Source organism: Castor canadensis, chromosome 16, assembly GCF_047511655.1.
Source record: "Castor canadensis chromosome 16, mCasCan1.hap1v2, whole genome shotgun sequence".
NCBI classification, from domain to species: domain Eukaryota; kingdom Metazoa; phylum Chordata; class Mammalia; order Rodentia; family Castoridae; genus Castor; species Castor canadensis.
In genome coordinates this window covers 61,330,635-61,343,601 of record NC_133401.1, presented here as the reverse complement: position 1 = coordinate 61,343,601, position 12,967 = coordinate 61,330,635, and the positions used below count along the sequence as shown (strand labels likewise).

The 12,967-nt window shown below is 42.3% G+C and overlaps 1 protein-coding gene and 1 pseudogene across 1 annotated transcript in view; both read left to right on the top strand.

Moving 5' to 3' along the window:
- The window catches only part of LOC109675903 (protein transport protein Sec24A-like), a 63,123-nt gene that overhangs the window by 24,986 nt on the left and 25,170 nt on the right, over positions 1–12,967 (top strand). Inside the window, exons 9-12 of the mRNA XM_074057196.1 lie at positions 3,362–3,495; positions 3,817–3,907; positions 4,721–4,800; positions 5,989–6,083. Of these exons, the coding sequence (XP_073913297.1) occupies positions 3,362–3,495; positions 3,817–3,907; positions 4,721–4,800; positions 5,989–6,083 (400 nt within the window). The remainder of the gene's footprint in view (positions 1–3,361; positions 3,496–3,816; positions 3,908–4,720; positions 4,801–5,988; positions 6,084–12,967) is intronic.
- Positions 1,964–2,080, top strand: LOC141418393 (U6atac minor spliceosomal RNA; annotated as a pseudogene).

Sequence of the window (12,967 nt, the reverse complement as noted above, 5' to 3'; positions counted from 1 at the left end):
TCCCCATAGCACTGATGCGCTGCAGCCCTGGGAAGTAGGCGGCTGCACAAGTGCAGGTGCTCATGGGCATCAGAAGCCCAGCTGGTTCTGAGGACAGTGACCCAGCATGGGCACCGCCAGGACACGTGAAGGTGTGTCAGTATGACACATGAGCAGTGCTCTCTTGTCCCTCATAAATTGCGCTTCCCCCAGGGTTCCTCGTAGTCTTTTATTTAGCCGGTGCCCTTGCTTTAGTCCTATCTCATTCCTGTTTTCTCTGCCTCTTTTACCCCTTTCCGTCCCCTGGAAACCTTTACCTCAAAACTTCATCATTCTCCATGAAGCTAATACACTATTTAAATGTCACTCTTGCTTATGAACTCTTTTGTACTTAGTAGTCATCATTTGTATTACTACTTTTCATCATTGATTTGCAAGCTTTGGTATCTTGATTAGTTTCTCTAAGTGTGGGAGAAACAGAGACAGCCACCACTCATTATCATGCAGCATTGGTAGAACACTTAGTGGATACCATAGCCCGTCATGTGTGCCTTTGTCATCTGCTACGTACTGACGTCCTTCCTGTGATACTGCTTAGATTGTTACATCACTGTCACTATGTCATGGTAGATAGTAGACCTATTTTATGATGAGGAAACATATAAGATAGCTTTGCCATGGTCAGTTCATTAACTGCTCCAGACTTTTAGGTGACACTGTAGACACAAGTTAATACACGTATATGACTTCTTAGAATATTTTTTGAAACAATAATTCATAGTAAATTTGGAAATTCTGTCTGACATTTACAAAATTCTGTACTTTTTAAATGTCTTCTTTTGGTGGGCACGGGGTTTGTTTTTCATTACAGAAATCATTCCAGACTGGACAAACGTGTATCTAGAAGAACACATTTTGCTGTGTCAAGTGCAAACCCAGCCCTTGGTTCACCTTATGCTCACAACTCATCCCAGTTTGTACAGAATTGACAATCTCTCAGATGAGGAAAGATGGATTCCTTTTTTTAGTGGCTTTTTCTAGATGTTTTCTAAGCGTGATCATACTCATTCCAGTGCTGAATTGAGAAGAGGTTTGTTTGTTATCTAAAGCTTTATATTTTTATCTTTTTGCTAGTTATATGTAGAGAGATACTGGTTCAGGGAAGCTCCTGAAAATAGTACCTTTATTTAGTTTCCTAAGTCAAGTCTCTAGAACAGATGTAAGAAATAAAGAAAATGTCAAGTTGACCAGAGCAGCCTATTTATTTAAACAAATTGATCTGGAAGATGTATGGTAAGAGTGAAATGACATCTGAGTACCCTAGGTCCATGTTCAATGTAATGCTGTCTTTGAAGTAAAGGGAAAATATTTATCTGAGTTGTAATATTTTGCTTTTGATAGGAAATTTATTAAAGTCATATTATTTATTGCCATATTTATTAAAGTTAAAGCATAAAAATGTTAAATCATCATCTATTTACAGTTGTGCTCAAGTTAGTATATGTAGAGATAGGGAGTAATGTTTTGGTTAAAATCTTTCAAAATTTTTTAAAAATTTAAGATATCTTTTGTATTCATTATTTTTATCATCTTTGACAAAATATCTGACAAAAATCACCTAAGGGAAGAAAGATTTATTCTATCTCACCGTTTCAGAGGTGTCAGTCCATCATGGTGGGGAGGTGTTGTGGATCAGAGCAGTTCCCATCATGCAGCCAGGAGCAGAGAAAAGGAACACAGGAACCAGCCAGGGCAAGATATTCCCTTCAAGGACACCCCAGGGACCTTCTTCCTCCAACCAGGCCCCACCTCCCACCTTCACCTCCCCCCAGTAATGGCATCAAACTATGAATCAATTAAGGAGTTTTAATCCATCCAGAGAGCTCATGATGTAATCGTCTCTGCAAACACCATCTCAGACGCCCCAGAGGTGTGTTCTCTGGTCTCCTGTGTGCTTCTCAATCCAGTCAAGGTGACATTTAAGGTGTTGTATGACAGGAGAGGTTAGCACTCCCTTGACAAGGATGGAAGGGCCCTCGGCCCTGACAACACCCACATGGTGAAGACATTGCTGCCTACTTCATGGCATTTAACCATGGTTAAAAAATTTAAAGAGTTGACAGGTAAGATTAACCATCACATAAAGGAGAAACAGGAGGTAATTTTTTTACAAATGAAAATTGTTCTTAACATTATTAATTTGTATTACAAAATAATCTTACTTATTTGATAAGTTCAATTAACTAAACTTAAATTTCCCTCTCTCTCTCTCTCTTTTTTTTTTTTTTTTGAGACAAGGTCTAACTGTGCATCCCAGGCTGGCCTTGAACTCTAAATCCTCCTCACCCCCTGAGTGCTAGGAGTACAGGCCCATGCCACCATACCTGGTTCAGTCTTACTTTTTTCCTCCCATTAAAAAATAGCAGCATAGCAAGTTGACATGGAATTTTAATGTTGTTGATTTTGTGTCTATAATATCGTAACTATCAGGAAGAGAGGAGGCTGCAGATGTGGCTGGGTAGTGGAGAGCCAGCTTAGCAAGTAGGATGCCCTCAGTTCAGCACCACTAAAAAAAATGAGAGACAAGTAAAGCACTCCTAATACTTTCTGAGAGAAACAGTGTTAACACGTCATTCTCTCTCCCTTCCTCCTCTTCTCCCCTCATTTGGAATTTAGATTTACAGGTCAGTTACAAATACAATGCAGAAAGTTCTCACCCCCATCATTTTACTCGGATGTGTGTGATGGTTCACACCATCGTCCATCTCCTTGGGAAGTGAGGCGAGAGGATCACCTGAGCCCACAGGTTTGGTCCACTCCATCGTCCACCTCCTTGGAAAGTGAGGCGAGAGGATCATCTGAGCCCACAGGCTTGAGACCAGCCTAGGCAACACAGGCAGCCCTGTGTCAAAACAAAGAAAGAATAGAAAATTTTAAAATGTTTTCAGCTGGCGTGGTGCCAAGGGAGGAGGATGGTGAGGTTCAGGCCGTCCTGGACTGCATAGTGAGAGCCTATCTCAAATAAATACATCAACATAAAGTAAATTACAAAAGCATGATACTCTTGTGAAATCCAGTAAATTCAAATCGATTGCTGTACTACTATTAACTAATTCCAGATGTTATTTGGACCTCACTGACATCATTTGTTCACTCTACAGAATTATATAGTGTTACATAGGATTGCATTTGCTTTTGAAATAATAGTTAGGATCAGAAGTTAATTTGGATTTCTTGGGATTTAAGCAGCTTTGTTTTAGCTTCATCTTCTTCATATTATGAATAACTGTGATTGGCCTAAGTGAGTAAGGCCCAAACTCTTGGAGGTAACACTCCTTTACTTGCTTTTTTTCTTCCCTGTGACTCTCCTACCTGTGTCTAGCAGCTGTAATCACCTCCTCACTTCCTCGGGGAGCCCTCAGCATCAATGACAGAATCAACCCTCAGCCCCCTGTTCTTCAGCTCTCCACGGAGAAACTGAGCAGAGATGGCGCTTTCCTCCTGGATTCAGGCTCTGTGAGTAGTTTGACTTCCTGACCCCCTCACTGTACCACTGTTCCTTTTTAGCATTAGGTTTCCTTCCCCATGGTATCTCTCTTCTTGAATAGATTTGTACTCTTTGCTCTACATGTATTTGTGTCAGCCATTTTCTCCCACCACTGCCTTTTTCCATGCCAGGTGTCACTGTGGTAAATACTAGTTGTTTTTAGTCCTGTTATGATCTGTACAATCTCTGTAAATACACGCATCCTTCTGACCTTTCAAAATACTCCCAGAGGTGTGGTGCCAACACTTCCTATGAGGCATCCTCTAAGATAATTTTACTCCTATTCACAGGCACTGATGCTTTGTGTTGGGAAAAACTGTGCAGAGTTTTCTCCACCAAGTGGTAGGAGTTCCAAACTATGCATCAATTCCACAGACTATGGTAAGACTTTTACTTCAGTGACTATAGACTTAAAGGACATGTCAAGTGAGGCAAAAACATGACTATCCCATTTTGAAATCAGAAATCAACACTCCAAATTTCTCCCAAAAAGAAAACATTTCGTTTTGTGTGTGTGTGTGTGTGTGTGTGTGTGTGTGTGTGTTTCCATACTGGATCTTGCTGTGTTTACTGGTCTATGACCTCATGGGCTTAAATGGTCCTTCTATGTCAGCCTCCCAAGTACCTGGGACTACATGGGCTTGCCACCATGCTAGTTGATATTATATTTTAATGACTTTCTTTTTTCCCTGTTTTCTTTGAGACAGTGTCATCATGTATGGCCAGGCTGGGCTGGAACCCACAATGCTCGTACCTCACCTCCTAATCTAAGAATGACATTCTTAGCCAGTTGTCATTGGCTTATGCCTATGATTCTAGCTACTCAGGAGGCAGTGATCAGGAGGATCACAATTTGCAGCCAGCCTGGGCAAATAGTTCCAGAGAACTTATTTTGAAAATACCCAATACAAAAAAGAACTGGCAGTGTGGCTTAAATGGTAGAGTGCCTGCCTAGCAAGGGTGAGGTCTGAGTTGAAATCCCCCAGTACTGTCAAAAAAAGAGAGAATGGCATTCTTCGTGTGACTTCGCATTGACTTGTCTATGTTTAAGACAGTGTTCTATTTGGAGGAGAAAGCAATGAATTTAGTTAATGACCAAAAAAAGAGTTTACTACAAATGATATTAGTGTTGTGAGTCTCTCTCTCTGTCTTTCTTTCTCTCTCTGTTTCTGTTTTTCTTTTTTTTTCTGTGAGACTGGTGCTATGCCTTACACATTGTAGGGAAGGAGTCTACCACTGAGCTACAACCCCATTCTGGTGTTGTTTTGTTCTTGGTAAGTGATTTTTCAGTCTTTGGAAGGGCCTTTCCTTTCCTCTTCTCTCCTCTCCTCCCCTCCCTCTTTTCTTTGGGGGTGGAGTAGGGACAGAGGATTGTATTGAAGACCTGTCATTTGCCAGGCAGGTGCTTAGCAGGGTCTTTTTTTTTGTTTTTTTCGGTAGGACGGGTTTGAATTCAGAGCTTTATGCTTATAAAGCAGGCACTCTACCACTTGAATGTTACCTCCAGTCTTTGGCAGGGTCTTTGAAAGTGCTGTTTTGAAGTAAGAACTAAACTACTTGAAATTCTGGTTTAATTTAGCAAATGACAGGTGGTCACTGTCAGTTGGATTAATATTGGTTACTTAAGATAGGAATAATAGACCTTTGTGTATCACTAGCCATGTGGTCTTGGCCAAGTCACTACAAATAGTCTTGTAAAGTAAGAATGTTCTTGCTTATGAAAGAATAGTTGAAATAGTCCCTGAGGAACCTATAGCATTTGGATAGTTTTGAATTCTAAAGTTCAAATCAATAATAGACAATCTTTCTTAGTGTTTTTATTTTTCAATCCCTCTTACCAGTTTGTAGCCACCTTTGGAATATGTGTTTTATTTCATCACTTTTCCATATTGGCATGTTTTAAGTGATGGGTTCTATGTCTACATTGGTGGAGTCATTAGGCATTTCAGCTATTTAAAAAGACTGATGTGTCAAGATTCTAGCTAGGATAATTGACACCCTGGTCACTGTCAGTTGGATTATAAGACCTGGTTTTCAGACCTTGAACAAAATTACTGGACTCAGTGAGCAGGTATTTTAAGTAATGAGGAAATAAAATGTCATGTTTGTTAATAACCACCTGAATAAATCCATTTATTCTAAGGTCATAAAAATGTAGAGAAGAGTTAGGACGTTCTCTTAGATCATGGAGGCCTGCCACCTATTTTGTAATTCAGGTTTTATTGGAACACAGGTGTGCCCATTCACTTACATATCGTCTATGGCCACTTTAATGTAACAGTGGCAGAGTTGAGAATTTACAACTGAGACAAAATGAACTCCAAGAAAAGTATTCACTATCTGGACCAACAAAACCACCAGGCAATTGATTCATAAGCATGGTAAAATTTGAGGAGTGTTATAGTCCTTATAATAGACACGTAACTTAAAGCTGATTGGATACTGTTGGTTTTGTCTAACAGACAGAATTTGATACACCAGAGTCGGCCAGAACAATAGCTTTTCTCTCATGGCATAGAGAGCAGAGACCATTTTTCTCAGTACTTTATGTAATAAGGTAAGTCAAGTTTTTCATTTGTGACATACTTTGTTTGGTCTTGACAAGAACCTGTTTGGAATCAGATATATGCAAACTAATACTTATGCAAATTATGTGAATATAGAAAAGAAGAAGAAAAATAATTATTTTCAGTAGATAGTACTAATTTGTGCTTTATAAACAATTATTGGAATTACTTGTTACAAAAAGACTTCACAGTTTGTTCCAATTCCACTCTACACTTTCCCTTAAACAACACAAAGTTCACACAATTAACCAAATGTTCTCAGAGAAAACCTCTAGAAGTAGCCATTTGTGTAATAAATATAATGGGTTATCACAGTAGGTCAAAAATCTGTGACAAGTCTGCTGTTTCTTTTTTTTGGCAGTACTGAAGTTTGAACTCAGGGCTTCAGGCTTGCTGGGCAGGCACTCTATTACTTGAGCCACACCTCCAGTCCTAGATCCACTCTTACCTTTACATTTTATCCAACAATAAAATTACATTTTACTTGTGAGGGATGAGAGTCCAGTGAATGCACAGTTCCTTCAAAACATGGTAGAAGACAGAACAGAATCTGCCTTGTCATATTAGGAATTCTTATTGCATATATAGCAAGTGAAAATGAAGAAATCGGACTTAGTATTTTTAAGGAAATCACAGCAATGCAGAATTCCTGGGAACTTGTCCTACCTTTGTCTTCCATTTAAGTTTGTGACTTAAATGTGGTGATTGAGATGTTTTCACTGTGATCTCAGCAAACTATAGCAAACAAAGGACCACCACAGAGAAATCAAACACGGACCTCTGAAATGCTGTATTTTTAAAATCAAAATATTTCTACCATTTTTTAAATTTGCATGTATTTTCATTGTCTTTAAGAACAATGAGAATGATAGACTGTTTTGCAATAGTTAGACAAAGACTTATTTCTTCTAATCAAGGATACACAACAGCTATTATGTAGGAGACCACCAAATGTGATGTCAAGATTTTGTTAACTATTACTAATATAACCCTTACATAGAAATTTTAATTTTATAAAGTAGTGTATAATTCTATAACATTAAATTCTTGTTCTCAAATTAAAATATCTATCGATCTTCAATATGCTGTGTAAAATCTTGCTTCTCTGGAATTTTACCAACAAGGTTTTTCTTCCTTTTTACAATTTATAATTTGCACTGTTTCATTCCTGTTAAAAAAAAAAAAAGACTCATTTGTAACCCATGCAAACAATCTTTTGATCTGTACTAACTCATGAATTTGACTTTCCAGTAAAGTTAATTAAAAGCTTACATACAGCAACTGGCAATCTTTCTTTTTTCTTGTGCTTGGGTATAGGCCTTTTTACAAGGTTTTAAGGTCTGCTGGGCAGACCTTTGGAGTTTCTGATTAAGGTTTTTGGTGAGATCTGAGAATTTGCATTTCTAGCAAGTTCCCAGGTTAGGCTGCTGGTCCAGGGACCTGACTGAGAATTATTGCCTCAGGGTATTGTCTGCACAGCCTCCACCTCCCCCAGTGGGTTAGGTTATTCCACCCTTGGGAGACAAGATTCAAAACAAATTTATCCTGGACCCTCCCTCTCCTGGGAAGTGGGTGCTCTAGCTGGCATCCATTTTGGAGGCCCTGGGGACAGGTCCAGAGGTCTGGCTGGCAAGGCTGTCTTGTCAAATGTTTTGGCTGGGCTTGAAAACCTAGGATCTCTTGGCATAGCTGGCAGGACCAAGTTTTTCTGGGTAACCAACTGCCCAGCATATGCTGCGCCTTGTTGAGTTTTTCCTTTTGGACTATAGTGAAAGCCTCTGAGGCTAGTGGGGAGCTGGTCTAGGCCAGATGTAAAGCAAGACCCCATCTCAAGAATAACCAATATGAAAAGGACAGGCTGAGTGACTGAAGTAGGAGAGGAAATTCCCTCCTCTTCCTCTTCTGCTTGGCTGGTGTTTAGATGCAGTGGCAGGAGCTAGAGCATCATCTTGTACCACAAGCTGTGTATGGAAGATGACAGCAATTAGAAAGGAGACTTGGCCCCTCATGTGGGAAAAGGTTATTAATACAGCTAGAACTTTTGTGGGAGAGAGAAAATTACAGACGAACCAAATAGTTCTATGTCCCCTGTATCAGTTATCTATTGCTGTCTAACAAGTCACCCCCAAAAAACTATCTGAAAACAGCACCTATTTGTGCTTGTGATTCTGTGGTTGGCAGCGCAGGCAGGCACACCTGGACAGCTCTGCTGGTCTCACCTGAGTCCTCGGGCAGCGACAGCCATCTGATGGCACGGCCTCCCTCACATGTCTGGCCGTGGAGCTGGCTGTCAGCTGAGTCACATCTGTGTCAGGTCACCTCAGCCTTCTCCTGTGGCACAAGGTTTCCCAGTAAGCAGCAAAACAGGGCAAGCCCAGTGCACAAGTGCTTTTCAAACCTCTGCTTGTGTCACCTTTGTAATGTCTCATTGGCCAAATCACAACAGATCTTGACCAGAACAACTTACTGGATCAATGTGGGAGGGGTGATGAATAGGTAAGGACGCAGGGATAGGGATTCATGGAGGAGGGGCGCTGCTACTGGAACAGCCAAGTGTGCTGTGACCATAAAAACCAACTCTGGCTAAGTAAAATTCAATGTAATCTATCAACCTAACAATGAAGAAGAAACCTCAAACATCTCAATAGATGCCAACACAAAAAGTGATAATTTTTTTTGTTGTTGGCACTGGGATTGGACTCAGTACTTTGCATTTGCAAAGCTGGCACTCTACAACTCGAGCTACATCTCACCTCCAGTCCACTTTGCTCTGATTATTTTGGGGATGGGATCTCCCAAACTATTTGCACAGGCTAGCCTTGAACTATGATCCTCCTGATCTTAGCCTCCTAAGTAGCTAGGATCACAGGCTTATAAACCACCAGTGTCTGGCTAGCATTTAATAAAATTTTAATATTGTTGTGGGAATCTCAAGCTGAGATATGGGACACTGAGGCAGTTTAGCAGGAAGCAGTTTTATTGTGCTGGCACAGACCCAGCGAACTCCTGTCCAAAGGCTGAGCCCCTAGAACAAAGGGGTCTCACCTTATATATCCTTGCAAGCAGGTTACAGAAGGAAAAAGCAAAGTCTAATCCATATATGGTTATATGCAGTTCCATAGGCTACTTTACCCCACTGCTACGTGACTTTCCCCCTCCCCAGTGTTATGTGACCCTCTCCACGCTCAGATTCCTCAGGTTTTACCTCTCTACTAAGCCATCCCTATCTCCCTGCTACTTTATCAGAACTCAGGCCTACTGTTTTTTTCTTCTGATCCTTCTCCCTGCTCCTTATAAAAACTTCAACTCAGAATTGAAGGATACTTCCTGAACCCTGATAAAGGTTATCTATCAAATACCTATAGCAAACGGTATCCTTACTGGTGAAATATTTGAGACATTTCTATTAAGGTCAGACAGGAGAGAACTCTGCTTCCTATCACTGGTAACATTCTACCTTGTACCAGATGTCTTGGACATCATGGTAAGACGAAAAAAATAAATGAAAGGATAAAAACTACAATGGAGGAGAAATTGTACTTTTATGTGCAGGGTCATATGACTGCATGGAATTCAAGGGTGTCTGCAGGTACACTAACCTAAGAAGAATTCAGTGAGCTGACTGGATGGAAAGGTCGATAAACACATGGGAAAGACGGAATGACTTAAGAATTATATCCAAGGAGGATGTAGCTCTGTGGTAGAGCACTTGCCTAGCATGTGGGAAGCACCCTGGGTTAAATCCTAAGTATTGCAAGGTCAAAACAGAACAAAAGCCAAAAATGACAATATCCAGGAGGGTAGATGGGACCCAGGGCTTTAGGCAGGTGTGTGGCTTATTTCCCTCCCCCACCCAAAAAAAATTGAAAAGATGAAGGTGGGGGAGTTGGCACACCTGTAATCCTAGCACTTCAGAGGCTCAGGAAGGAGGATCAAGCATTCAAGGCAGCTGGGACTACACACTGAGACTCTGCCCAAGATCTCTCCCCACACCCCAAGAAGAGGAAGAGGACAAGGAATTGGAGGAGGAAGGGGAGGAGGAGAACAACAGCAGCAGCAACAACAAGAGATCTGAAGCAAGTAAAATAAAATCTCATCTGTTGCATTTGGATGGGGGATGCAAGTGTGTCTGCTACATTGTTTTCTTTCAAAGACTGTCTCTACCCTTCCACCTTGTGAGGAAATAGTAACAGGGTAACAGTCAAAGTAAGAAAGCAAAAACAAGCACTTTGGCACACTGAAGTTCCCGGGAAGTTTAACCAAGCACTTGCCGACCTGCACAACTGTGAGAAATAAATTTCTGTTAATTACACATAACCCTCTCTAAGGCATTTTGTAACAGCAGCACAAATGGGCTGTAGCACTTTTTCTCTGCTATAATTCTTAGCAGATGGTTTTATCCTTCATCACTTTGAAAATACCAACGCACTGTCTTCTGGGTTCCAAGGCTTCTGATACAAAATCTGATGAGGGAAATTATGGTGAAGTGGGCTCTCTCCACCCCCCACCCCCACAACAGATGTTAAAAGTGCTCCATGGTGCTTTAGGGAACACTTCTTTTTGTGACAGTGGAAGTTTGAGAACTGCTACCAAAGGATTAGTTTGACATCAGTCACTCCAGGTTTAAAGACCAAGGAATTGAATACCTTGAGTGTAGATAGGATGAGGTCTTTAAAAGCCAAATTTTATCACAGAGTTTCATATTCCAACTGAAGAGGCCATTGAAGCATCCACTGGCTTTAGCTTCACAGGGAGAAATACCAGACTCCATGACCCATCAAGGAAGAAACTGTTGGAGTAGGTTATTTTTTGAATTTTTTAAAAAAAAAGTTGTAATGGTATTTGGACCAATGAGATAAGACCCGTGGCTTGTGCCTAGCTGTGATTGGTTCACTTGTTCTCTGACATCACCGAGGGGCCATTGTTAGTAAGGCCAACTGCCATCCAGCAGGTATATAAGGAATTTGCCTGGGCTGGATTTTTGTCCATACAGCGCAGGAGGCTCTTGGTTGGTGACCTGCTGGACTACTACAAAGCTTGGTTGACGGATTTTGGGATTTTGCTTTTTGGTCTTTGTTTTTGCGCCCTGTTTTTGCTAATATTTTTCATTTTTATTTACCTTTTGATTTGATATCTTTCTTTTATTTTTTTCTTTTGATTCTCTTTCTGTTACGTTTCCTTTTTTTCTCAGGTAGCATTGTTTTTTGTCTTTATTATTGGTTATTTTTTTTGGGGGGGGGGCTTTTTAATTTGTTTCTTTTCTAAAATTTGGTAAAGATGCCACGATCATTCTATGATGAGAGGTATGAGTGGCTGACAGCACAGCGCTCTCTCAGTGCCAGGTCCCCTGATGAGATCCTGAAGGCTCAGTATTGGCTCCTGAGGACCATAGGCGAAGGCTACTTTGGCTATGTGAAACTTGCCTACCACCACCTCACAAGAACCCAGGTTGCAGTAAAACTACAGCAGAAGTGGGAGAATAGCTCCTACCTTGCGAATGAAGTCTCTATACTGAAGACACTGGACCACCCTAACATCATCAGACTGTTTCAGGTGATCGAAACAGTGGACCATGTCTACCTGGTCATGGAGTACGTGAGCGGAGGGCAGCTCCGGCAGCATATCAGAGACACCCTGCGCCTGTGTGAGGAGAAGGCCCGTGGCATTTTCAAGCAGATCCTGTGTGCAGTCAAATACTGTCACGACAGAGGCATTGTGCACAGAGACCTGAAAGCTGACAACATCCTGCTTGATACTGAAGGCAACGTGAAAGTCATCGACTTTGGCCTTGGCACCAGGTACTCCATTGGAGAGGAGCTCACAGATTGGTGTGGTGCCTTTACACACCGGGCACCTGAAGTATTCCTGCGCCTACCCTATGATGGCCGAAAGGTGGACGTCTGGAGCCTGGGCATCGTCCTCTACTGTATGGTGACGGGAGCCTTGCCCTTTAGAGGGGAGACTGTTATGCAGGTGCGGCGGGCAGTCCTGGAATTAAGGTATGACATACCCAGATACCTTTCTATGGGCTTGAGAAATGTCATAGTTCAGATGCTCACGAAAAACCCTAGTGAGAGGCCCACTGTAGACCACGTCGTGGGGCACCCTTGGCTAAGGCAAGGGGAGGAAGGGTCACCTAGTCCAGCTGTGGAGCGTCTGCCCAAACACCCGGACCCTGCAATCGTGGTGGCCATGCGTGACCTGGGTTACAACCCAGATGACATTCGCCAGTCTCTACTGCAGAGACGATTTGATGAGGCGATGGCCACCTACCTCATGTTGAGAGATCAAATGTGCCAGGAGGTTACATTCAGAGCCCGAATTAAGCCCCAGGTGCGCCCAGAGATTGTGCCCACCCCATCCCCTGCAGACCCTTCCACCTTTGCTCCCCCCCCAAGGAGGAGAGCCAGTGCACCTGGCCTTCTTCAGACCTTCACGTTGTCCTCCGATGACAAGACAGGGCACAGGGGCAGAGGAACAGCCAGCCTGCCTAATGTTCCCCTCTGCATCCTGCCAAGGAATGTCTCTACCACAAGCATCGTCCCCCAGCCTGGTCCTGCGGCTGCTCCGCCCCCTGGGGAGGTAGAGAGTGGCATGTCCTCTAAGGGAATGTCCTCAGATGAACACGCCTTCACCAGCGGGCAGCCCCACGATGTGGCCACAGTGCCTTCCAGCGGGAATATTCAAGGCTGGAAGAGGGTGAGGAGGAGGATTGTGAACTCTGTTTTAAGACTGTGTTGTTGTGTGCGGGGCCAAAAGTGACACCCTCACTTCCACAACTAAGTGGCTTCAGTGAAAGCTACAGACAGCTGAGAAAGGCACAGTAACAACAGAGAGCCAGAGGACCCCGTGTGCGGTGGATCCTTTCACCATA